Below are 24,386 nucleotides of genomic sequence, written 5' to 3'. Positions count from 1 at the left end.
CTGCCTATCCCTCATTTGTAAAGGTCTCTCCCTCGAGGGTCAGCCTTTACCCATCATGGCCTCCTGATAACCCCCCCTCTCTGAACTGGCTCCATCACTCTGCTCTCCTCCCCACTGAGAGCTGGGGTGTGGGGAGCGGACTGGCGCCTCATCCAGGTGGGGGTACACACTGGTGGAGGTGGAGGGGGATCCCCATGACCCGGACAGAGCTCTGAGTGGAGGCCCCAGAAAGGCGCTATATAAGTATAATGAGTGTTATTATAATAGACGCGGGCAAGCCAACACTGCTCCGTCAGTTGGAAACTGTATTATGAGCCCCCGAGCACGAACACACACAGGACTCTGCTGGACTCCCCCTCTGCTTGACAAACAAGCACCGGCTAACACCCCCCAGCACCGCGACGCAACCAGAAGGGAGCTCCGCTCCGAATTCTCGCAGCTCCTCGGCCCCCCTGCTTTCAACAAGGTTGCGTTGTCGTCGGGCCCGCCTGCCCCCGCGATCACTATCACATCTCTCAGCAGCTTCGGGCCAAACCTTTCATCTACAGTAGGGCTTCTATCGGCAGGGAGGCTGGCTGGCAGACAGCAGGCTGTAATTCTGATACACGCTAATAATAGACAGCGAGGGAGCTCCAGTTTCTTGGAAAGCTGGTGCGGCCGTGCACTCCTGCTTCTCCTGCCTTTAAGAAGGGACAAGGTCAGCCTGCCGGATGCCTTCGGAGCCGGCAGGGAAGCACGGACCAGAGGACAGGGCGGCGCCCCTTTACACCAAGGGTCGTGGGAGACTGGAACAGGCTCCCCACACTGGGGTAAATCAAGGGAAGTGCATTTAGGAAATGTGCTCGGGGGGGGGCCCTTCTGTACACAAAGGGTGGCAGGAGTGTGCAACCATTGAAACCCTGGCTTCTTTCAAGACACGGCGGGGGTCGGGGCAATTATCTCCTAAATAATTATTGACCTAATTCAATTAGCTACTAATTATCAAGTGAGCTAGACGGGTTGAATGGCGCCCTCCCCTTTGTGATTGTTTTTATGTTCTGAAGGGTAGTCCATTGTCTTGTAGTTCAGCTTCTTAGGGCTGTGTGGGCCTTCACTGTATTTGCAATCCGATTTCTATTGACAGCCTTAAGAAAGACATGAGGCCTTCTTGTGTTTGCACCGTTATGTGCACCAAACCACACATCGAGTGGGCCTGCGTAAATACCCAGTGATTTGTGTTCAGCCCTCTTGGGGAACAGAGGGCAGACGAGCTGGAGGCAAAAGTTCTGAAACATCAGCCCGACCAATCAGCTGTTCAGAATGGATCACATGACCCAGGGCGGCCATTTCTGCCGCACGGCATTATGGGTAATGTAGTTCACCCACGGGTCTCCACGGTCTGAACTCTACTCCCCTCTTCCACATGGTCCACACGCTGGCGTTTTTGTTTTTTTTTCCCGCTTACAAGAAAAGTGCTGCTGATCCAAGAATACATTCAGTTCTAATTCAGAATATAGCTCCAAGTACTATAATGTACTGCTTTCACAGTTTTATTACTATATGGTTATAAACTGTATAGTCATGTTACTACTGTAATAGCTTTTGTCTGATTTATAGTGCGGTGCCCTCTTTGTTTTTGCACCTCCAAGTAATGAGAAGCACAGGCAAACTGCTGATTATGTCATTTTATGAAATGGCCAATATATTTTTGTAATTAACTGAACCCCGTGCGCAAGCCCATCTGTCACCACTCCCACAATACAACGCGGTCGATGTGGCTTTTTCGTCCCAAACTGACTTGCAGTCGTTCCACACTGACGCCGTGCCGTGGTTGTGTGTTGTTTTTTTTTGCATTTCAGATTTTAAAAAAAAATCGTTAAGGGGTCCTGGCCTTGCCTTTGAAAACGCCGGCGTCTGCGGCTTTTCCTCTCTCGTTCTGAAACGGGCCCCCCCCCGCCGCCCCCAGACACACGTCCCGTTTCTTTCTCGTTCTGCTGAGGTTTTATCCACGCCGAGCTCACTTAGCCTGCCTGCACACCCTGGGGGAGAGGGGGGGGGGGGGGGTTAATTAATTTCCCAGTGCTGTCAGAGCGCCTCTGAACTGCGACTCCTCTTGCCCCTGTGACACTGCCCCTGCAGTAGCGTGTGACACTGTTCCAGAGCTACAGGACACATGGATTCATGGCCCTCCTAACAGCCACATCCGAACTGTCAGTCGCTTCCTGCTGGATTTGTGCCGTGGGGGAGCACTGTTGTAATAATAATAATAATAATAATAATAATAATAATAATAATAATAATTCTTACACTTATATAGCGCTTTTCTGGACACTCCACTCAAAGCGCTTTACAGGTAATGGGGATCCCCTCCACCACCACCAGTGTGCAGCCCCACCTGGATCCACCTTGTACTCATCAGTATCCAGTCACACATATCGAGCAGTGAGTTTTGCTGCCTGGCAGCGTCGGGCTCAATTCCGGACCTGGGGTGCTGTCTGTGTGGAGTCTGCATGTTCTCCGCGGGTTTCCCCAGTCCAGATACTCAAACACGTCGTTCTTAAGGGGGCTGAGATGAGCCCGGCGGTAGTTCTCCTGCGGTGTCCTGCCGGAGGAGGCTCCGGGGAAGGACGGGCCGGGCCGGGACGGGACGGGCCGCAGTCGTCGGGGAGGCCTGCAAAACGAACGTGACGCAGTTTTAAAGAGGGTTCGTTTCGAGTCCGTCCGGACGGGTCGAGACACCGTAACATTTCGGGGCTTAAGTCGGGTTTGAACGCCGCTAGACTTTGAGAGTGGAGGGGGTATGATTAAGTGTCACGTTTCGTAAGTAAATATGTTACAGTGTCACGACGTTGTGTAAGATATCTCTCTATAAAAAGCGACTCTTTAGATCACTCTCGGTTTCGGGAACGCACACCTGTTTGCTGATGGGAGGCCCGCGCACTGATTTGCGGGATAGAGGCGTCGGCGCGTCGAGCCCAGCGGTTTGGGCGACGGTGGAGGTGGGTAAAACAAACGTTTTATCTCGTCCCCTAACTTTCGGCTACGGCTTCAGCACGGCAGAAACGCGGTTCCGCTTCAAGAGGTTCGAACTTTTCCGTTTTGTGGTTGTTTTTTTTTTGGGGGTGGATATGTGCGTGTGGGCGGAAAGTTCAAGGTCCGGGCGTCGTTGGTCGCGTAGCCGGAGAAATGAGAAGGCCCTTTTCGAAATGTCGGGGTGCTCTCGGAGGGGGAGGACAGGAGGTGAGGGTGATGCATTTTTTTAAAAAGCCCGTTGATATTTTAAAAAAAAATGAACAAACGGCACCACCCTCTCTCTTTCCTGTGAGGTTTTAGAGAGCTGTCGCGCTGAAGCCACCCGTCCAAATTTGACCTTCACCTCGTCCTCCGCGAATCCCAGCAGTAGATAAAACGACCCTCGTTTGACACATGAGGCACACAGGCCCTACTTTGTAGTTATTTAAAAAAAAAAAAACGAACCCATAAAATCCTAAGGGGGATATAGTAAGTTTTTTCACCACTGTGTAGGGGATAACCCACGCGCGTTTGTTTACCCGTGCGTGTAAATCCGTCCAGGGTGTATCCCGCCCGGAGCCCTGTGCTTCTGGCGTGGATCTCCCGAATGACCGCGAAGAAAACGGGTTTTCTGGACATGGATGAATGGTGAGTCTGAAGATAAGATAAAGAGATCGGATCATTTTATCGACCATATCCAATTTCTTGCATTAGGGATGTGTCTTTTCGCAGACCCCAGCTTGCTCTCCAGGAGGCACACAGACAGGGAGAGAGAAGCTGGGTTTCTGCGGCTGCAGGATTTGAACCGGCAACCTCCCAGCCACAGGCGCAGATCCTCAGCCGCGGAGCCACTGCTCCGCCCAATGGCACCCAGATGGGGTGCCTATCGATAGGGGGGCCCCACTGAATATTCAGGCGCTAACAGCATCGCTACAGCATCGCAGACAGCATTCCCCTCTGTTCGGGCTACCCCACATTTAACGTACGCTCAAGAACTGTCTTAAAATCGACGACTTGTAAAACAGTTTTCTGGATTTTCTGTTGATCATCGGTAGATCGCCGTTTTACATTTGCACACATATTCTCTCATGAATCTATAACTCGGTGAAAGCCTATTGTAGTGCAGAGAAGCCCTCAGTTGACTACCTGACTGGCTGACAGGTGGATTGTACTTAATTATACAGTCTCCTTTGTTATCCCACTGAAAAGGATAGGTGTCTAAGCAGGCCGTAGTTCAGCCTGTTACTGTACATTACTCTATAATTTTTTAATCAGCCCTTTCCTGTGTGAGCGTCATACAGATCTAAACAGGGGGGAATCGTTCGCTAGGGTAGCAATCCAGATGTACTCTTTTAAGTGTTAAGTCATGGACGTTGCAGAAAAAAAAATGCATCCAGGTCGCCAGGGCTCAGCCTTTCTCTAAGAGCTTGTGACAGTACGTGCTGCTGAGAAAAGTGAGCTGTTCCGTCAGTGGCTCACAGCTGCGTTTGGGAGCCTTATTGAGTCCGGATGGTCCTTTAAAGCCAGCTAGCGAACTGCGAACCCGAGAAATGCCCCTCAGCCTGAAGAGAGCAAAGCACCCTATTTCCTACCGTAAAGAGCAGAGACCCTTACAGTGTCTTTTCCCTGTCCTTTCCAAGACCTTTATTGTGTCTTTTTTCGTGTAGTTCTTTATGGGTGCATGAACGCTTGAACGCTGATGTGAACGAGTCCAGAGTCTTGATCGTGGCTTCAGCAGTCAGTCAGAAGTGCTCAGAGAAAGTGGAAGTTATGTCGTGCGTGCATGATCGGGGACAGTCCTGCAAGTTCGACACAGCCGCCCTTTGTATGGTGGCCTGGGGGGGGGGGGGAACTTACGGGAGTCTTTAGGATTCTTATTTTTGCTTCTGTTTCCCCCTCCCCGCCCCCCCCCTTTCCATCCGGGCGAATCGGTCCTCGCAGCGCCCAGGTGATCGCGGATCTCCAGCGGCTCTCGGCTTCCGAGCGAAGCGCCGGGCAGATGCAGTGTGTGTGTGTGTGTGTCTGTTGGCATCACCTATCGATAACGCGCAGAGAAAGGGAGGAGGGGGGGGGTTGATGGAGAAGGAACGCAGGAGGAAACATGCAGGTGACACATCTGTGTGGGTGTGTCTGCGTGTGTGTGTGCGTGGGTGGGTGTGTCTGAGTGTGTGTTTGTGTGGGGGAGGAGAAGACGCCAAGGCGTTGCTTCTCTGCCTTGGCTTCTCCTGGGTAGTGATGGGGGGGGGGCTCGGTCTGGTCTGCGCCCTTGCCTCCTGGTGAGAAGACGCCCCTGTGGCCCCCCCTCCCTGGCGTGACTGGCGCCCTCTCTCCCCGCAGGCAAGGGACCGGAGACGCTGTTCGCGGGGCAGAAGCTGAACGATAACGAGTGGCACGGGGTGAAGGTGGTGCGCAGAGGGAAGAGCCTGCAGCTCTCTGTGGACAATGTCACTGTGGAAGGTAAGCGTCTGACCACAGCCCCCCCCCCAGTGTGGGAGCCTGGCCAGTACCTGGAGGGGGAGACTCCTGGGAGAGCTGAGGCCGCTGCTGGAAGAGGTGTTAGGGGGGCCAGCAGGGGGCGCTCACTCTGTGGGTCCTCATGCCCCAGTATAGTGACGGGTACACTGACCCCAACACCCCCCTCTGCCTCCGCCTTCACTACGTACTGGAGACTCAGCAGGGGTGAGCCTGGGCAGTACCTGGAGGGGGAGACTCCTGGGAAAGCTGAGGCCGCTGCTGGAAGAGGTGTTAGGGGGGCCAGCAGGGGGCGCTCACTCTGTGGGTCCTCATGCCCCAGTATAGTGACGGGTACACTGACCCCAACACCCCCCTCTGCCTCCGCCTTCACTACGTACTGGAGACTCAGCAGGGGTGAGCCTGGGCAGTACCTGGAGGGGCACAATGAAATGAGCTTTCTTCCTCTCTCCGGGATGGAACTGGATCAGAGTACCGGCCCGATGAGACGCAGTTAGACACAGCGCAGGTATGACTGTAGCCAGTGCATATTCGTGTGCTAGTGTATAGGCCAGCAGCTGTATCACCCTGCAGCTCCCCACTGGAGCTCCCCAGGTGTGAGCCTGGCCAGTACCTGGAGGGGAGACCTCCTGGGAAAGCTGAGGCCGCTGCTGGAAGAGGTGTTAGTGGGGCCAGCAGGGGGCGCTCACTGTGTGGGTCCTCATGCCCCAGTATAGTGACGGGTACACTGACCCCAACACCCCCCTCTGCCTCCGCCTTCACTACATACTGGAGACTCAGCAGGGGTGAGCCTGGGCAGTACCTGGAGGGGCACAATGAAATGAGCTTTCTTCCTCTCTCCGGGATGGAACTGGATCAGGGTACCGGCCCGATGAGACGCAGTAAGACACAGCGCAGGTATGACTGTAGCCAGTGCATATTCGTGTGCTAGTGTATAGGCCAGCAGTTGTATCACCCTGCAGCTCCCCCACTGGAGCTCCGCAGTGTGAGCCTGGCCAGTACCTGGAGGGGAGACCTCCTGGGAGAGCTGAGGCTGCTGCTGGAAGAGGTGTTAGTGGGGCCAGTAGGTGGCGCTCACCCTGCGGTCTGTGTGGGTCCTAATGCCCCAGTATAGTGACGGGGGACACTGCGCTGCAAAAAGGCTCCGTCCTTCGGATGAGACGTGAAATAACCCCGGCCAAAGATGCCGTTTTGCGTGACTCCTCGACTGTTGCCCTGTGCGCTCTGGTGAGGAGGGAGAATGCGGTTTCTGAATGCAGCGGGTGTCTTGTCTTTTTTAAGAGCACTTTATTAGCCATATACAATTTCTTGCATTAGGGATGTGTCTTTTTGCACACCCCCACTCGCTCTCCAGGAGACACACAGACAGGGAGAGAGAAGCTGGGGGTCAGAGCGCAGGGTCGGCCATTTATACGGCGCCCCGGGAGCAGCTGGGGCGAAGGGCCTCGCTCAGGGGCCCAACGGAGCAGGATTCCTCTGCCGGCCCTGTGTGTGCTCACACTCCTTCCACGCCTCCCCCCCCCTCGCCCCCCCCAGGCACGATGACCGGCGCCCACACGCGCCTGGAGTTCCACAACATCGAGACGGGCATCATGACCGAGCGGCGCTTCATCTCGGTGGTGCCGTCCAACTTCATCGGGCACCTGCAGGGCCTGTCGTTCAACGGCGTGCCCTACCTGGACCAGTGCAAGAACGGGGACATCAGCTACTGCGAGCTGAACGCGCGCTTCGGCATGCGCCACATCATCGCCGACCCCGTGACCTTCCGCTCCAAGGGCAGCTACCTGGCGCTGGCCACCCTGCAAGCCTACGCCTCCATGCACCTCTTCTTCCAGTTCAAGACCACCGCCTCCGACGGCCTGCTGCTCTTCAACAGCGGCGACGGCAGCGACTTCATCGTGGTGGAGCTGGTCAAGGGGTGAGCTTTCCGGGGGGGGCAGGATCTCGTGCATCTGGGGGGCTAGCATTTGCCCTGCTTTTGGCTGGCGCGCAGTCGTGGCAGAAGTCCCTGTTTGTTTGTTTTTTGTGGGTTGTGGGGCGTGGGGTGGTGGATCCATCCCACGAGCTGGACAGTTGCTCAGTCAGCGCGTGGGGGGGGGTTCCTTTTTCAATTCAATTCAACTTTATTGTCATTATACTGACACAGGTGCATAGTAGAGTGAAAGGTGTTTCTCATTAGACACTCAGGTGCAGTATACAAATAGGACAGAAGATGAGACCATAGACAGTAACACAATAGCAATAACAGTAACGTGTAATAACATAAATAAGACGTAATCAAAACTGTGCAAAATTCCGCAAACAGAGAAAATATAGCAGGACAAAAACAGTGCAAGGTAATTCTTGGAACAGTGCAAAATTAGTATGGTTAATTAATAAATATTACAACCGGTACAGTTTTCCTGGAAAGATGTTCCTCGAACCCGTCCCACCCCCAGTATAAACCTCCCCCCTGACGGAATCTCACCTGCAGCTGCTTTGTGGGGTACCAGGTCAATTCTGACTCGCCCACCCGTTTTCTCACCACTCCTTCCAGTTCAGGGCTGTGGGGGAGCCAGAGCCTATCCCAGCTGGGGACACAAGGCGGGCGGTACACCCTGGGGAGGATCCCAGTCCATCACAGGGCGCGCACACCCCCACCACGGCCAGTATTCCCAGGAGCCAGTGAGCCCGCCAGCTTGTCTTTGGACTGTGGGAGGAAACCCACGCATGCAGGGCCACAAATCGAACCATTGCGCCGCCTTGTAGGTTTGACAGAGACCAGAGACGGTTATAGCGTTTAAAGAAAGTTATGAAACGCTGAACAGACTGCATATTAGGACGACATGCACTCCTCCAACAATTCTTTCTAACCCGTATGTATGTATCTGTCTGCGTGCTCAGGATGTAAAGAGCTGGTCAAAATATGGTGGCTCATAAAGTTCAAACATTATCAAGTGCTCTGAACGCCGTGATGGCTGTTTGGGATTGCACGCTGTATTCAGGTCCCTTGCGTGGCGTTTGAGGGCCTGCGCCAGAATTTCTGCAGGTTCTCGTGAGCAGGCATGCCTCATCCGGGAGGGGAAGCCGTTTTCTCGGTTTTGTTTTTATAGGCAGCACTAAAATCTCAATTATCAAGAGATCTGGAACATTTTAACGTCTTCTAATTAAGCAACCGATTGTTCCAATTAAGCTGTTCAGAGCTCAGCTGGGATGAAATCCCAAAGACATACAGGTAGTTCTGTAGGCACAGGGTTGGGCACCCCTGCTGTAGAGCATTTTTCCATTAATGGTGTCATTAGTTTTGGGGTCACAAATGACATTTATAAGCTTGACAAATGAAATAAGTTAAAGGCATATACTACTAGAGTGACACATGGTAAGTGAGATAAATAAAAACCTGCACAGCAGATTGTATGTTAGTAACAAGACCCCTTATCCTGACCATAGCCTAAGTGTCACTCTTATCCCTCATGTCACGATTTTTTCTAACATGATTAATAACAAAATCAAACGGAAAATAAAGCTGGCGTGTTCGAGTTTTTTCTTTCTGGAACTTTTCAAGATCGGGTGAATTGTGGTTCACAGCTCTAGGTAATGATCTTGTTTTTACGGTATGGGGCTGTAGCTTGTGTTTATTGTCATGTTCTTTTGGAAGCGATAATGCTTTAGAATTGCCACTGATGTGTTTGATGATATGATCGCATAATGCAAAATACCCCTCCTCCCCCACCTCTGCACTCAAAGTGGCATTAAGCCCTGGTATGAGGTCATAGCTGCCGTTAAAATTGATCTTAGCTCTGAGATTGCAGTAAGTGGTGTATTTCAGGGTACCCAGGAGGATTAGGAGGCTACATTGCTCCTGTATTTCCCTGCATTGTCTTTGCACTATTTATGTAAAACTAATCCGCCAGTCCTTACATAGAACAAGAAACAAAAGCTGGAGAAGAGATTAGAGAGGTTCCCCCGTGTGGCATCTGAGAAACATAAATTCACAATTTATTTTTTTTTAGAAGAAAAAAAGATTTAGTATTTTCAATATTTCATTACAGATACGACCCAGGAAAATGTAGATTTATAAAATCCATGCTTTTCAATGTTTTAATGTCTTTTCCAGCCTCGGTCATTAATTCAGTAGCGCGCTAGATGCAGTTTTCACTTTGAATTGTTTTGCAAAAGCTGTTAGTTTGGCTGTTCGCGTCTCCTGGATGCCCCTCCGATTGCCTGAATAAATGAAAAAAGAAAGAGGATATAAAAGAGGTCTTGGCCCGAGTTAGGGGCTATAAATCACGTCCCATAATGAGGAACAATAAAGCATCGCCGGCTTCAGGCAGAGGGACTGGAAATGTACAATTTCATTCAAGTGATATTGTTTTTATTCAGCGCGGGGGGAAAAAAAATGTGCATGGAAAAAACCCTTTTCATTTCAGAAGAGAGAGAGAGAGAGAGAGAGAAATAACTTTAATGTTCTTCTCCCTCCACCTAGAAATGCAGTCGTCTGGCAAACAATTAAACAGCAGGAGGCATCTCGCAATCTTAAATACCAGGCGCACAGCCGTACGGGGGGTTTTTGTCTTCGGTTATTTCGCTGGTAAAAACATTCAGCGTTTGAACATGAAGGTGGATGCCACTGAATGGAGCTGAAGAGCTGTGGCTGCAAACCCCGCTCGTGATCTCGCCCTGTAGCCCGGATTCTCTTCCCAGATGGCTCTGGGTCTCGAGCCACGTGGCGTTCACCGTGGGTGGCGTCGATCCGCTTTAAATGCGGAAACCCCTGCACTTTGCCCTCGTCGGTGGCGGTCCCCTGTTCGAACGCGTGTCCAACCCTGCATCCCAGGAGCTCGGTTTGAGGAAGGGAGAGAAGCAAAAGTGTGAAGGGCGAGGACAGACTCAAGAGACTTTACAGCTGGGAATCCTAAACACTGAGGTGGGGGGGTTTGTTAAACGCTGGCCGGCACAGTGGCGCATTGGTGAGCGTTGCTGCCTCACGGCGCTGGGGTCCCGGGCTCAGTTTATTCCGTTGCGATCTGCGTGGAGTTTGCGTGTTCACCCCGTAATGGCGTGGGTTTCCACTGGGTGCTCTGGCTTCCCACCCAGGGCGTACCCCGCCTTGTGCCCTTTGCTTGCTGGGATAGGCTCTGGCTCTGGCCCCCCACGCCCCTCTACTGGGTAACAAGGGTAGAAAATGGGTGGTTGGTCGTCTAAAGCCATTTTCTTTGTTGCTGCGGATGTATTGGGATATCTGTGGGGCGCCCGATAAGTTTTTTTTTTAAATGAGCAAATAACGCGAAACGGGGTAGAATCGGTTCCAGGCCGGGGGGGGACCCCTTTGTTTTCTGTCTTTTTTTAAAGGGTCAGACCTGGTTTCATTCCAACCAGGTATTGAGTGACCGAGCCTCATGGATGCCCTTAAGCGAACTCTTGATGGGTGGTGACGCTCTTGAAGTTTCCTGCCTCCGACGTGGGTTCGGATCCCTTTGCAAACGGCGTTCGGATCGTTTTGAACTTGCACTGACCCCCCCCAACCCCCCTCCCCCCAACACCTTTCGTCATGGTACACTCTGTAAATCACACCTCTACCAGTAGCCTTCCGCTCAAATCAATGAAACTCACCTCCGGCGCCTTCTCACCTCCGTCATCTTCGAAGCGTGAGACAGGTGAGCGTGACGGGCTGGAGCTGAGCGGTGTTTCAGGGACGCGTGATTCGCAGTTTCCGTCTCGGTGAAGAGCTGGGGCGAAAATACCTTCTCCAAAAGCTGTTGAGCCCAGCCTAGTTAAATGCACGCGGCCCTTTGGTCTCAAGAACACCCTGCCTTGGGTGTATTGCTCTCGAGATGCTCGTGCTAATATAGATCTCTTCAGACGGTTCTCACTTTGCTTATGACATTGGTGATCCTCTATGGGGGTCTAAACAATTCTGACTAGCCTGTCAGTTGAAAATGTGCAGATATTGCCGGCGATGAGGCCGCCTTCCATAGACTCGCATTGTCCTTCCATTTGATTAAATTCCGGACACCTAAAAGAGGAGAGGTCTGAAACCCGGAAATTGCTACAGCGTTTGTGCCCGTCTCCCCCCACCCCACACCCCAACATTTCCGGCTTAAGTCAGTTCAGAAGGAAGAAAAAATTCTGAACATGTAGACTGAAAAAATGGGTTTTAATTAGTTGAAGAACGAGCTCGTTTTAAACAGATAATTGGAACAGACAGACCTGCTTCTCTACGAGATGGGGAACCTCTGATCTATACGAACTACTTAATAAATAATAGCCGTTTGCTTTTTTTTCAAGCTTTGTCTGTTGTCTTTGTGTTGGGCGTTTGCATTGAAGGGCATTGTAAAGCTCTTCTTAATGACAGAAAAACGTCTTGTGTACAATAAAAGAGTCCAAACATACCACCTATTATTAGATAACTTGTCAGGACGCCCAAATGATTTAATATGATTTGGGTCGTTTTCTGAAAAAAAAGTCCTGTTCAGCCGGCAACTATAAACGACTTGTGAATGTGAACGTACCCCCTGCTCGTCTTCAGAGCACCGAACTGCATCATAAAATGTGACCTTGACATTCAGCGGTCGGACAAACAAGAAAGGAAGCAGAAAAACAGCACTGTATTGCAGCCTGTCTGGTTATCCATACTGATGACCACGGAGTTGTTGTCACCTGTTTTCTCCTCTGAGAATCTGTGTGCTTTTTCCGCAGGGTGACATTGGTGCTCCAGGTCAATAGGCCTAATATGTGTGTAGGAACACCAATAGGTGTGCTGTGTATGTGTGTATTGGTGTTCACATCACAGCACACACACCTGTGACGCTCATGTGCACCTGTAGGTGTAGAGGTGTATGTGAACGTTCACAGAGTTTGAAAAGTAATTATCATAATAGTAATTGCTTATGCTTATAGAGCGCTTTTCCGGACACTCCACTCAAAGCGCTTTACAGGTAATGGGGACTCCTCTCCACCACCACCACCAATGTGCAGCATCCATCTGGCTGATGCGATGGCGCCAGAACGCTCCCCAGACCTCGGCTGAAAAGTGTAGCCAGTGAGGATGCGTTCCCCCAGGGGTGCAGCAGGTACCCCAGAGAGAAGTGTTAAGGGGCCGTTTCTGCCAGCGGGAGCTCTGTGCGTTCCTGTGGGTCACCAGCTCAGTATTGGGGGGTGGGAGGACTGGCGCAGTCCGGGTGGTGGTGACGGAGTGCGGCTCTCCAGTTCTGACCCCCGCTCTGCGGCCTGTCGCCTGCGCAGGTACATCCACTACGTCTTCGACCTGGGCAACGGGCCGTCGCTGATGAAGGGCAACTCGGACAAGCAGCTCAACGACAACCAGTGGCACAACGTGGTGGTGTCCCGGGACGCGAACAACGTGCACACCCTGAAGATCGACTCGCGCACGGTCACGCAGCACTCCAACGGCGCGCGCAACCTGGACCTCAAAGGTAGGAGAGGGGGGGGCTGATGGAGAAAGGGTCGTGGCTCTGGGGGGATAGAAGCTGCGGAAAACCAGAGCTCTTTTTTTATCGCCTGGCAGTGGGAGCCGGTTGGGGTTTTCCGGACTGCCTTCCCGAAGAAGCAGGGAAGTGAAAAGTTTGGAATGTGGCTGAATTCTGAACTTAGGCGAATGGTATCCAGGAGTTGCTGTGGCTGTGCGTTTAGGACGCCGCGGCTGTGAAAACCTGAAATGGACTTCGGCGGGACTCCGCGGGTTTCTCTGTCTAGTGCGGTTCTGTTGTGGGAGCCCCAGTTGGGTGGTGGAGGTATTTGCGTTTTTGCTGCCTGCACCGTGCAAAAGCAAACGCCTGACGTGGGTGCACCTGCAGGGGAATTAAAATCCATCCTGGTAATATTTCTGGTGTGTTTAACGTGTGGTGTGGTTCGTTTGCATCTGCGTTTCTTCGTTTTTGCTCAGATAGCTACAGTAGATGACGTAGCATGTCTGGCGGAAGGGTGCTTTACAGCATTCAGAGAGGAGATAAGGAATTGCTTGAAAAAACGGCGAGAGAAAGTTCATAAGTATTAACCTGTGAAAAATGGAATCCACTATTTCAAACGCGTGTGAATGCTTGACTGCTCTGACTTCCAGGGATCCTCATTTTGCTGCGAGTCATTCATTGAGAGAGGAACGTCCTTTCTGAAATTATATTATGGCATCTCTCCCTGTCTTAACGATGCTAGCAGTCCCGTCCACAGGCAGATGGAGTTTTTCCCCTGTTGAGATAAAATATCAACCAATTTCGAGATATTTGTTAACCATGGGTGTTGCTCTGTGATTTACTATTTTTCCCCTGCCGTGCTAAGCAGATCTATTCTTTTTTTTTTAATAGGCATCTCGTCCCAGAATACTAAGAATGTTCGATATAAAAAATAATTTTAAATGGGGGGGGGAGCTCTTTGATATTCTTCAGCACATACGATAACCACAATGGATTCAGGGAGTTTGCGCTCGTAAATGCCGAAATGATACCAGTGATTGGTTGATGAAAGCGTTCTCTCGTGCTTCTTTAAAAAAGCGCCTGAGCCTCACAAAATAATAGCTGTAGTTAAGAAGCACTTAGGTACTTCAGTGCATCCTTCCCTATTGTTCTATGCAAACATCTTTTTAATGCAGTCTCTGAGCCTAAACTCCTCAGGCACAATTATTTCACAGGTACGTCTCGCTTCTCAGCTCAGGACTGGGAAGCCTGGGAGACAGTTTGTTTTGCTGCAGCGGGAGCAGGTTCTTGTGCATGATTAGGAGGGAAGGTCAAGGGAGCCCCCTTGTTTACAGACGTCATGTTTACAGCATTGATATCACATGGGGGGGGACACAGAGTAGTGTGCAAACACTGCTGCGCAGGGAAACCGTTTGAGCGCACTTCGGAGGAAGCGGTTTCCGTTTTTCACTGAATTAACACCCGGATCCACGTGTTTAGAATAGTATCGGAGTGCAGGGATGCCTGGATGTGAAGTCGTTTCTCTGTTAATATGACGTGAGCCGAATTCGCAGGAGGGAAGTACCTCGAGCTCAGGTGAAGGGGATTAAGTGGGGTCCTTTGCTTAACTTGAAGGTCGATCCCAGTAGTGATGGTGGTGGAACAGAAGGTGGCGCTTTTCTCACTTCTCCCTATGATTTGGTGTGCAGTGGGGGGTCTGCTGGTGCAGATTGGCCTCTGCGTGTCTCCCAGGTGGGGGCTGCTGGTGCAGAATGACCACTGTGCGTCTCCCAGGTGGGGGCTGCTGGTGCAGAATTAACACTGTGCGTCTCCCAGGTGGGGGCTGCTGGTGCAGAAAAAACACTGTGCGTCTCCCAGGTGGGGGCTGCTGGTGCAGAATGATCACTGTGCGTCTCCCAGGTGGGGGCTGCTGGTGCAGAATGAACACTGTGCGTCTCCCAGGTGGGGGCTGCTGGTACAGAATGACCACTGTGCGTCTCCCAGGTGGGGGCTGCTGGTGCAGAATGATCACTGTGCGTCTCCCAGGTGGGGGCTGCTGGTGCAGAATGAACACTGTGCGTCTCCCAGGTGGGGGCTGCTGGTACAGAATGACCACTGTGCGTCTCCCAGGTGGGGGCTGCTGGTGCAGAATGATCACTGTGCGTCTCCCAGGTGGGGGGCTGCTGGTGCAGAATGAACACTGTGCGTCTCCCAGGTGGGGGCTGCACTTCTGTGAGCGATGAAGTAGGTCCCCCTCCTTAATGTAAAGTGCTTTGGAATTCTTCAGGATGCTAAATATATGAAATGATTAAAAAATAACGGGTAAATAAAGCATGTTGATCTAAAATGAAACGTCATTTGGAGACACGGGGCTTGTATTCGAGTTGTTCTTGAGTTCTTATGTCTGAGCTTTTTGTGTCTGGGGTGGTTGTGTGGACACCCCAATTATTTTTGCAAGATGCTTCAAGAGAAATGGCTTGGGTCAGAGAGGCGTCCCTGTTTCGTCTTGTCGCGAAGAGGGGAGCTGTATGTCGAGCCTGTGATAGCTGCCATACTGATGAGGCCGTGGACGTATGTGTCCGAGGTGGACGGTGCAGAGAGTGGCCACCCTTATCTGTGCACAGCTCTGCCTTGCCTTTCGCCGTTGCAGTCTGAGGGGGCGTCTCTCCGCGTACTGACCCCATCCAGCGCTTCGTGAGAGCCGGGCTTATCTGCAGAAGAGCCTGTGCCTTAACTTTAAATATCAAATCTTCGCTCTTAATCACCTGGCATGGAGACAGGCTCTGCTGCTCTCTGAGTAATGCCCTGTGGGTTTTATCTCAGTGCCGTTAGCTCCCAGCCAGAGCTCCGCTATGGGATAATTGGCCCAAATTGCACAATTTAGACACCGACTCTTTAATCGATAGTCATCTGGGGAGAACTGGCAGCTGTCAATGAAGAGGCAGGTGGAAAAATTAGCCTGATATGATCCAAAGAGCGTATGGATAGAGATCACCGCAGAAAAAAAAAAATAGTGCATATCTTTTCACTTTTGATCTATGTACCTATACAGCTGGTTATTAAGTAGAAGTGTTATTATAGTCTTGTTGATGACCACTGTTAATGCCACGGAGTAGACCGCTTAGCTGTATTCTTTTATAATTTGTGATAAATGGTATGGTAAAGGTATGGTATACGAGCACTGCAGTATTATCAGTATGTGCTGTATATGTCTACATCCGTATGTTGTGAGAAAGTTGTCTTCATGGGTGAGATGGATCCAAAATAGACCAGGTGCAGTGAGATGCTAGACTCCCTAGTCCATTTCTGTGTCAATCTTTTGATACAGCCATTAATCACTGTATGTTACTGTCTTAAACCTATTGATCAATGAAAGAGAAGGTTGGACACAAAAGCCGGACTGAAGTTCGGGTTAGACAGTCATATTTGGCTATAACTGAAGTAGGCTGCGAAGGGAAAAAAGTAAAGGTTTATTCCGGTGCTGAAAAGAGACGAAAAGAAACGCAATGTTTCGGCTGTGGAGCCTTCTTTGGGTGAAGGCTCTCCACTTGAACTATTACAGAAGTAAATTCAAAACTTAATCAATAAATAAAGCCTGTCCTGTCCAGTTATGGAGCTTCATTCCAACAAGCCCTTAGAAAGTTATTTTTCGACCAGTGTTTCGATCGCTGTCGTGAATCAGGTGGATGGCGAGTTACAGATCTCATTCAACATGCAACATTTAAAAATGTGCCACCAATTGAAAGCCGTTAGCCTGTGGTTGAGCTCATGTGGGGAAAAGTTGTGCAGCGATCCTGCGGGACCCGGGTTGAGAACTGCTCTGGGTCGCTCTGTGACCTCAAGGGAGGGAGAGGGGTGAGATGGGGTTGCCTGGAGTGGAGATAAAATACTAATTGATCTTCAGCAGATCTCGCTGTTCTATCTTGGATGTCAAATTTGCAGTCCCTGCTCCTTCCGAGTTTTCACGTGCCCGTGAAACCCGGCGGACTCCGTCTCGTTTTTTCGACTGGAGCGATCGGATGGTAAGACGGGTCTCTCCTCGTCCTGGACGCTGTGCGAGTTCCCTGCGAGCCTGCCCTGTCGATTGAAGGTGAAGGCGACGAGGGGAGAGCAGCTGAGGAGCTCGTCTCTTCTTTTGCACCAGAACCGCTTGTGTTTCTCCCCCCCCCTCCCCCCCCCCTCGGAAATCGATGTGACACTTGGTGTTTGTCGGGGCGGCGTGGTGCTGCCAGCCGCCCGTCAGGACAGCGTGCCCAGCGAGGTGCGGATGGATTGATGTCGAACCGCGCTTGGCGGCGCGAGTTCTGGCCCAAGGCCTCGGCTGTGGGCGCCGGTCGCTCCCCTCCTTCTTTTCGGAACCCGTTTAGAAACGCTAAGCCCGGAGTCCGCTTCTCTTCCTTCGGGTCTTCCCCTCCACTGCAGGTTCATGCAGGTGAATTCCAGGCTCACACATTCGTTTCAGGTGTATGAGCCCCACGGCGTTCCTGTGAAGGAAAAGAAAAAGGTTCCTATGAGGAAATGCCGAAAGCAAGAAACGCACATCAATTCGCGGAGTATTTCTTAATAAATTATTTTTGTCACATCTTATATCTGAAGATTAGTTTTTTCTTTCTAAGCTCACCTCACCTAATATTTTTATACGACGTTCCTTTAGACAGCGAAATGCCGCAGTACGTTAAAACTTCTTGCTCCGGAAAGAGAAAATGTGTTTAACAAAAAAATAGGCTTTGGCTTACTTTTCCTGAAGGATCTGCGTTTATAACACGACTCCACTTTCTCGGACTGCAGAACGCTCGATTTCCCCAGACCGGTTTTAAGCTCAACCTCCCGGATAGCCGAAGTAAGGGAAATAATTGAGGTGAATTATATATACAGTATAATATTTGAAATAGGAGAAGAAATCGCAGGGGTGCTTGGCATATTAATGATATATTAAGACAGCCATGCCACCCTGGTCGAAATTATTTTTGCTGATTGAAACTGCAGAGACATGTCGGTGTAGCAGGTGGTTGCCTGATCTTTAAGCGTGGAACAGAAAACGTTTACGTTGACTTTTACCTCCTGTGGGTTGACTGTTACTGTTAGCCAGTCATTGAAGAGCGAAGTCGTATCCGGAAAATAAAATGTCAGCGTGGCTTGAAAGAGTGGGGGGGGGGAATGTGGAACGGTCTTGTTAAAAGCCCACTCCCGCTGTCCAGGTTCGAACGCAGATCCCTAAAGCACCGCTCCACGCTGGCGCCCTGCCCTTTCCAGCATGTTCGACTCGGTGGGAAAACTGCCGGAATAAGACCTGAAGCAAGGTCGCGAAATGGGTCGTTCAGTCCATTAACTCAACTTCAGATGAAAAGAGATCTGAGTGATGTCCTCCTGGAAGAGAGATGAAGGATATGGGCTGCTCTCATCGCTTTATTTAGTGAGGAGGAGGGGGTGGGGGTTAATAGTATTCTGTACCAGTGGAATTGATGAGTTATATGGGCTCCCCTTGTTTGGAATGCTCCGTCTCCTGCTCTAACCTGCCTCTGTCGCCGCAGCTCCACGCCTCTTCCCCGATCTCCCCATCAGTTTCCTTCCTGCGGGAAATGGCCGGCCCGTGTCACTCAGCCCCCCGACGGTCACGACCCGGAACTAGACCTCGGCTGAAGGAGGTTCCCCCCCGGAAGAACGATGGGGGATTTGGGGGGCTGCAAGTATTTCAAAGCCCTGTGGGACACGTGCGCAAACTCCTCTTCCGAGACCACCCCATCACTTTATTCGATGGGTGGGGAGTTCCGAATATTTTGACCACTGGGTGTCTGAGGTTTTGCTTTGCCCACCTACACATTACTCAGTCCTGGTCCTCTTCTTCTCTCTTCTCACTGTCATTCCAACTTCCTCCTTAATTAATACTTAATGCTTGCCACTGATACTAATTACTAACAATTCCACAATTAGATGCCTTCGTTTAGATCTCCTAGGACTTTGCAGACATCAAGCTGATTGTAATGTTTTTGTCTCGTGTGACATGTCCAACAGGTTGAGAAATAAGCACTAAAACAGTGATTATGGAGTAATTAGTATATGCAGTTTGTAATGGAAGAAGGCTTCGGGAAATGGCTGGATGTGATCCCCGGATCAATTATGCGCTAAGCATCCAAACAAACAAGGCGGGCAAATTGTCCTCCTCTCGCCTGAAGCCTTTCTTGTATACGACTGCTCTAATTTATAATTTAGCTGCAGAGAAAAACAAGCCGCGTCGGGTGTCGCGTGGGGCACAGCGAGGAAATTGTGCCCAAGCCCTTCAAAGCAAACATTACCCAGCAGTTTCTGCTTTTCCACTGGAATTAAATAACTGTGCAACTCCTGAACTTATCGCACCCTTGCAGGCTCCGACCCTCCAACTTCCCACATAGTCTTAACTCGCGCGTTTTAAGTGTACCAGCTGGTTTAAATGGAGTCATTGACTTCTTAATAGAAAGCACTTCTGTTGAGTTGTGGTACTAGACTCTTGATAAGATAACATTTTCCGTTTAAAACGCTGAGGGCTTTTAATGGGGAGATGTACTCGGAAATGCATTAATTAGTACTTAGTTTTAACCGGCTATCTAGTGGTAAGTGATAACTCCAAAGGCAGATCTGATACAGGGATACAAAAAAAAGCTATATTTTTCTTTTTGGTGCTTGCAAGCGCGCACGTTGTACAGCAAGGTGCCTTCTAATTGACACCAGTGCAGGCTAGAAGTTCGTTTAGCGGCGCTTCTTTACATCGTAAAGCTGTACGCTGCTGCCTACAGAAATGTGGAGGGTGCGTCTTCTCTGAATGAGCCATGTTGTGCTCCGAGGAAGAGGTGTTAAAGGGATTCACACCTTTGTGCTTTGTGCCGGCGCGGTCTGGGACAGGTTTCCCCACCCAATGGGCTGTTGATTCTCGCCAAAGGAAAAAGAGCCCCCCCACCACATCCCTCTGCCCTCTGGACGGATTTCGGCTTGTGGTGGAAGGCGGGCGTGGGCCGTGGAGGTTCGGGTGACTGCAACGCAGCATGGGGGGGTTCACACAGCGTGAAGTGCCTCATTAATGCACGTGCCCAGTTACAGCATGTCCAGTGAGGGAGGGGCTCGCAGCACGTGGGGTAACACAGGCCCTGCTTCTCCGCCCTTCTCCTTGTGCCTTGATGGGTGCCCGGCCTCACAATGCGGTTCCATAGTGGGCAGGGTTTCTGTTAGCTTAGGCAACTTAATGATTCTCTCAGTCATGAGTCTACATACTCTCTATACACTCCCCCCCAAGGCATTAAACTTTCAAAATGTACAACCCGTCCTAGGTGCGTACCTTTAGGCCTTCCCCGGGCTTGGAGAGCAGAAGCGTAATTAATCCAGTTCAGCAGCGGGGAGCAACCAGAAGCGAGGGAGGCAGTGTGGCCAGACAGTGCCTGCGAGACCCCTGACCCCCTTCGTCTGGGGGAGTCTTCGGGGGGGGGTCCTGGGCTGGGGATAAATCAGGGGGGCCCCTGCCTCTCATCGGTCCGACCCCGTTCGGTTTCGGTTAAACTGATCACAAATCCCTGCTGCTTCCCCGCAGGGCCGTTGTTTTCCACCTTGGATTAATAACCGCCCGATGTCTTTCATGTGGAGATGGGGCATTAAATTTGTACGGGCTTGCTTTTCAGCCTTCTCATTACTGGCAGCCGGTTTTGTATTTATTAAATTTGATGTTATTGTGACTACCGGAGGCAGGCCCTCGGTCCTCCTTGGAAGGTGCCGAGAAAAGGGAATGCTTTATGTGCAAGGGGGGGTTGTGCTCGTTACAGGCTCATGATGGGGGTAAATAATAGATCTCGCGTCCAGAGCAGCGTCAGGACACATTGCGGCGTGTTACCTAGGCAGCCTGCTGGACTCCCGTACGTGACGTGCAGCTGTAAAACGGCTCTGCAACTTCTGAGTTCGCCCTCGGTTTCTCACTCGCGGAGCATCAGAGCTGCGAGGCTCAGCCAGGGGCTTTGCTAGCTAGACGCATGTGAGGGAGTCGATGTGAGCGACCTGCAACGCTCTCTCTCCCCGCCCCCCTCTTTCTGCAGGGTGTGCAAAACGGGTTGGGTTTGTCTCGGCAGCGGGCGGGCCAACGCCCCCACCCGCGTCGGAGCACATTTTGTCAGGGAAAGGAAGGTGGTGGGGTGGGGTGGGGGGGGGGACTGAAACGTTCTGGCTTGATCTCCAATCTCTCGGCTGTAAGAGAAATGCTGAAACCAGGGCTTCCCAGGTACGGTCATGGGGGGGTGGTCAGGCAAGTGTCCCTTGGATTGTAGGTCTGACTGAACCCCCCCGCCAGCTTCGTACCTGTGCTGGATGGTAAGAGTGGGTCTGTTAAGGCTTAATGGAGGTAATTCAACCCCTCCGCTTCGGGTCCCGTGGTGCTGACAAAGGCCATGCAAAACTTGCTGGAGTGCTGCTCTCAAATATGAGACTTCAGAAGCCCTCAGTGGCAGTGCCAGGGCCGCCTCAGCGTTTCGTTCTGCGTGTGCACTCGGTCTCGTAATTAAGCCCTCAATTTAAAAGCAGTGATTAGCCTAGATTTATGAGCCATGTTAATTAGCTTTTGGGGCTTAAGCAGGTGCAAACCACAGGTTGCCGCTTAGGGTTCTTAAATAACTTTCCGGGAAATACAAAGAGGTCTGACGCAGCTCATTTTGAATGGGCTTGGTTAGGTAATTGACAATTCTGGAGGAGATAATGGATCGGTAGACCAAAGCCTGAGGTCCAGCTCTTAGAAAAATGATTGACCTCTTTAGGAATAAGAAAAGTAGTAAAGGCAGTTTATGAAATTTTTTGTGGACGGGAATTTGCTGAATTTTTGTATCTTCTGCAGCTGATGGCCTTGACTCTTGTCACACAGTCTCAGTGCCTGTTCCCAGGGGGCCGTCTGTCTGAAAATAGACTGACACTACAATACAAGACAGTCCTGCGGAAGGGAGGAGGCAGGGGGAAAAGTCGCACATAAAAAAAAAACCCCGATAACGGTAATAACACTGATGATAAGAATGAATTAAAAGAAAGATCCCACCTTAGCAGAATGAAAATAATCCGTGTGCACAATATCGGGTCAGAGAACTGGGATTAATTAGTCACACCTGATCTTAATTGCGTTTATGCTTGGAGCTGCAGGCGGTAATTAATTAAAAGCAAGTGCAGGCTCAGATGGCTGTGGCAGGGAGTTTCTTTATCTGGGACCCCAAGCAGAACGAGCGTGTTTGGTTTTATTTTTTTAAGAGGGATACAGTCGCATTAGGAGAACGGAGATTGGCGGCTTATGCCCCCTGACCCCACGGCCTCCAGCCCTTGAAGCTGCCCAGTTCTCGATAAAGGGTCTGGAAGGCCTGGGAGAGACCCAACAACCTCGTGAGGTCATCCGATGCGTCGAAATGCTCCACGGCAATCGAGTCCTGGATCAGCGTGGACTTGGGATACCGCGTTCTGGCTGGAAACATAAGCCTGAAGCCCTTGCTGTCGTTGCATGTGGTTAATTTTTTTTGGGTCAAATAAAAAAAACAACTGCTCAAGAGGTAGGGCAGCTGGCTCTTCAGAGCCGCTTTGAAGCAAATTTCTGCGCAGGCCCAGGCCGAAGTGCTGTCTGCCTTGACTTGGGGTTGTCTGTAACTTGGCTCCCCTGAGCTGCTTGATCGATTCACTGTTCTGCAGCTCGTGACAGGGGCTTCCAACGGCGGGGTGCTGCTTGTTGGGTTTAAGGTTTTTAATTTAAGTACAGTAGGGGAGGGGGGGGAGTGTAGTCTTTGGGGGGCATACACCTTCTGAGCTGGGGCACGCCAGCGCTTGCAATCTACAAACTGGCTTTGACGTTGCCCTCATGCCCGCATGGTGACTTTCATCCCCTCCAGACCGGTGTGTAGCGCTCGGCTCCTGGGGGCTGCTTTGTTGTTGTTGTTTTAAATTTAATTTTCGAAAGGCTCTGACGTCTTATGAATGACGGCGCTCGCCCAGATTGATACAGATGGTAGAGCTCGGCACTCCAGCCGTCTCGTAAACGCTGGCCACGGCGAATGACTTCGGCAGCCTTGCGACCGCGGAGACCTCGCTCCGCGGGCTGCTTCCTCCTTCTGAATGCCCGCAGCGTCTCGTCAGGACATTGCTTGCTGCAAGCCCGATAGGTACCACCGTCGCACCGCTCTCTTGCGTTTCCTGCATATACTGCCGTGACGTTTTTCCGTTCTTCTGCCTGCCTGTACCCGCGTGGACTCTGAGCGGGCGTTGAGGCCCGGGCGTCTTCAGCACCACTGACGTGCAGCGCCCTGGGCCTGCCCTCTGAACCGAACGACTGAGCCCCTCCGGCTGTTTTCCGCGCAAGGTTTCTTAAGCTGTGCCACTCGGGTGTCAGGGCTGCTCTTTGCCTTTTGGGGGTAACGCCAGTTGTGTTGGTAGAATGGTCCAGTCACCCCCTCCCCCCCCCCCCCCCCCCATTTCCACCCTCCAAAGGCTGAACAGCGTGCGGCGGGCCAGGTGGGGGAGTTGTGACTGTGTGGAATAAGGTGATAAATGAAAGAGCCCAAAGCTCAACAGCACTATTAAAACACGGCCAATTAGAAAAACAAACTCCTCTGGCACTGGCACGCTTTGCTGCTCCTTCCAGGTAATTGCGTTTTTTCTTTTCTTTCAGCTGACCCTCTTCCTCCTACGGGGGGCTTTGAAACTTTTTTTAAAAATTCTGCTTCAGATCTTTTTCGTTCAAATCGTAACATTTCCGTGTCTCGGTGTCCGACGGACTTGATAGCATAAGGAAAAATGTGATCGCGAGAACGAAACGGGGTGAGCAACTAGAAACTCTCTCGTCTGGCCTCACCTCTTTGACCAGCTGGGCTTCTGGGGTCTCTCACAGGGGGCATCAGCCCCAGTCTTGGGGAGGCTGCAGTCCGGCCAGTCTTGTAGATCACCCCTAAATCATCAGTGACTGAAGACGGGAATCATTTCTAAGCTATTGAACAGTTAAGCGAGTAGTGTGTTAATGTGTTCAGTCTGGTACCGGAGGGCTTATTTTTATTCTGGCTGATTGCTTAATTTGCCATCATTGATCGCGGTGAAATTGTTCCAGGCCTTCAGAAACAGTCAGTTAAAGAGCGACTTGTTCACTCTGCTGGACAGGGGCTCTGTGGGAGCTGGGTTTGAGACCCCTGATCCAGATCGAGATCAGACTGTAAGGCACAAGACCAGAGACAGTGGCCTTGCAGTGCCTGATATACTAGAGGGGCACCATGTTCGAGGCGGTCGTCAGCGCAGGCTGACAACAGTTTTACGGGTGAGTCTGCTGTTGTGTTGGCAGCATTATTTTTCGGAGAAATCGCAGGAAAATGAGTAAAAACGCTGACAGGCCCACAGCGTGCCTCAACATGAAGCAGCAGTCAAGCGGCTCCGGTCTGGAGGTCTTGTCCGTTTCAAATCACTTGTTAGTTCTGGAGTTCGGGAGCACAGTCTTGGGTTAAATGACCTTTTTTTAATCCTGAACCTAAAGGACAAGGAGAGATGAGCTCATTAGTTTGTCATGCCCATGCCTTT

At 51.2% G+C, this 24,386-nt stretch overlaps 1 protein-coding gene across 14 annotated transcripts in view; it reads left to right on the top strand.

The window, feature by feature from the left end:
- The window catches only part of LOC107075879 (neurexin-2-like), a 627,393-nt gene that overhangs the window by 314,442 nt on the left and 288,565 nt on the right, over window positions 1-24,386 (top strand). For all 14 annotated transcript variants that reach the window (XM_069180400.1, XM_069180406.1, XM_069180401.1 and 11 more), the window contains 3 exons: window positions 5,329-5,448; window positions 7,000-7,381; window positions 12,688-12,878. In XM_069180400.1, the coding sequence (XP_069036501.1) occupies window positions 5,329-5,448; window positions 7,000-7,381; window positions 12,688-12,878 (693 nt within the window). The remainder of the gene's footprint in view (window positions 1-5,328; window positions 5,449-6,999; window positions 7,382-12,687; window positions 12,879-24,386) is intronic.

Source organism: Lepisosteus oculatus, chromosome 18 (assembly GCF_040954835.1).
Source record: "Lepisosteus oculatus isolate fLepOcu1 chromosome 18, fLepOcu1.hap2, whole genome shotgun sequence".
Classification (NCBI taxonomy): Eukaryota; Metazoa; Chordata; class Actinopteri; order Semionotiformes; family Lepisosteidae; genus Lepisosteus; species Lepisosteus oculatus.
Note: the sequence above shows the minus strand (reverse complement) of the source record. Positions and strands in the feature narration are given on the sequence as shown.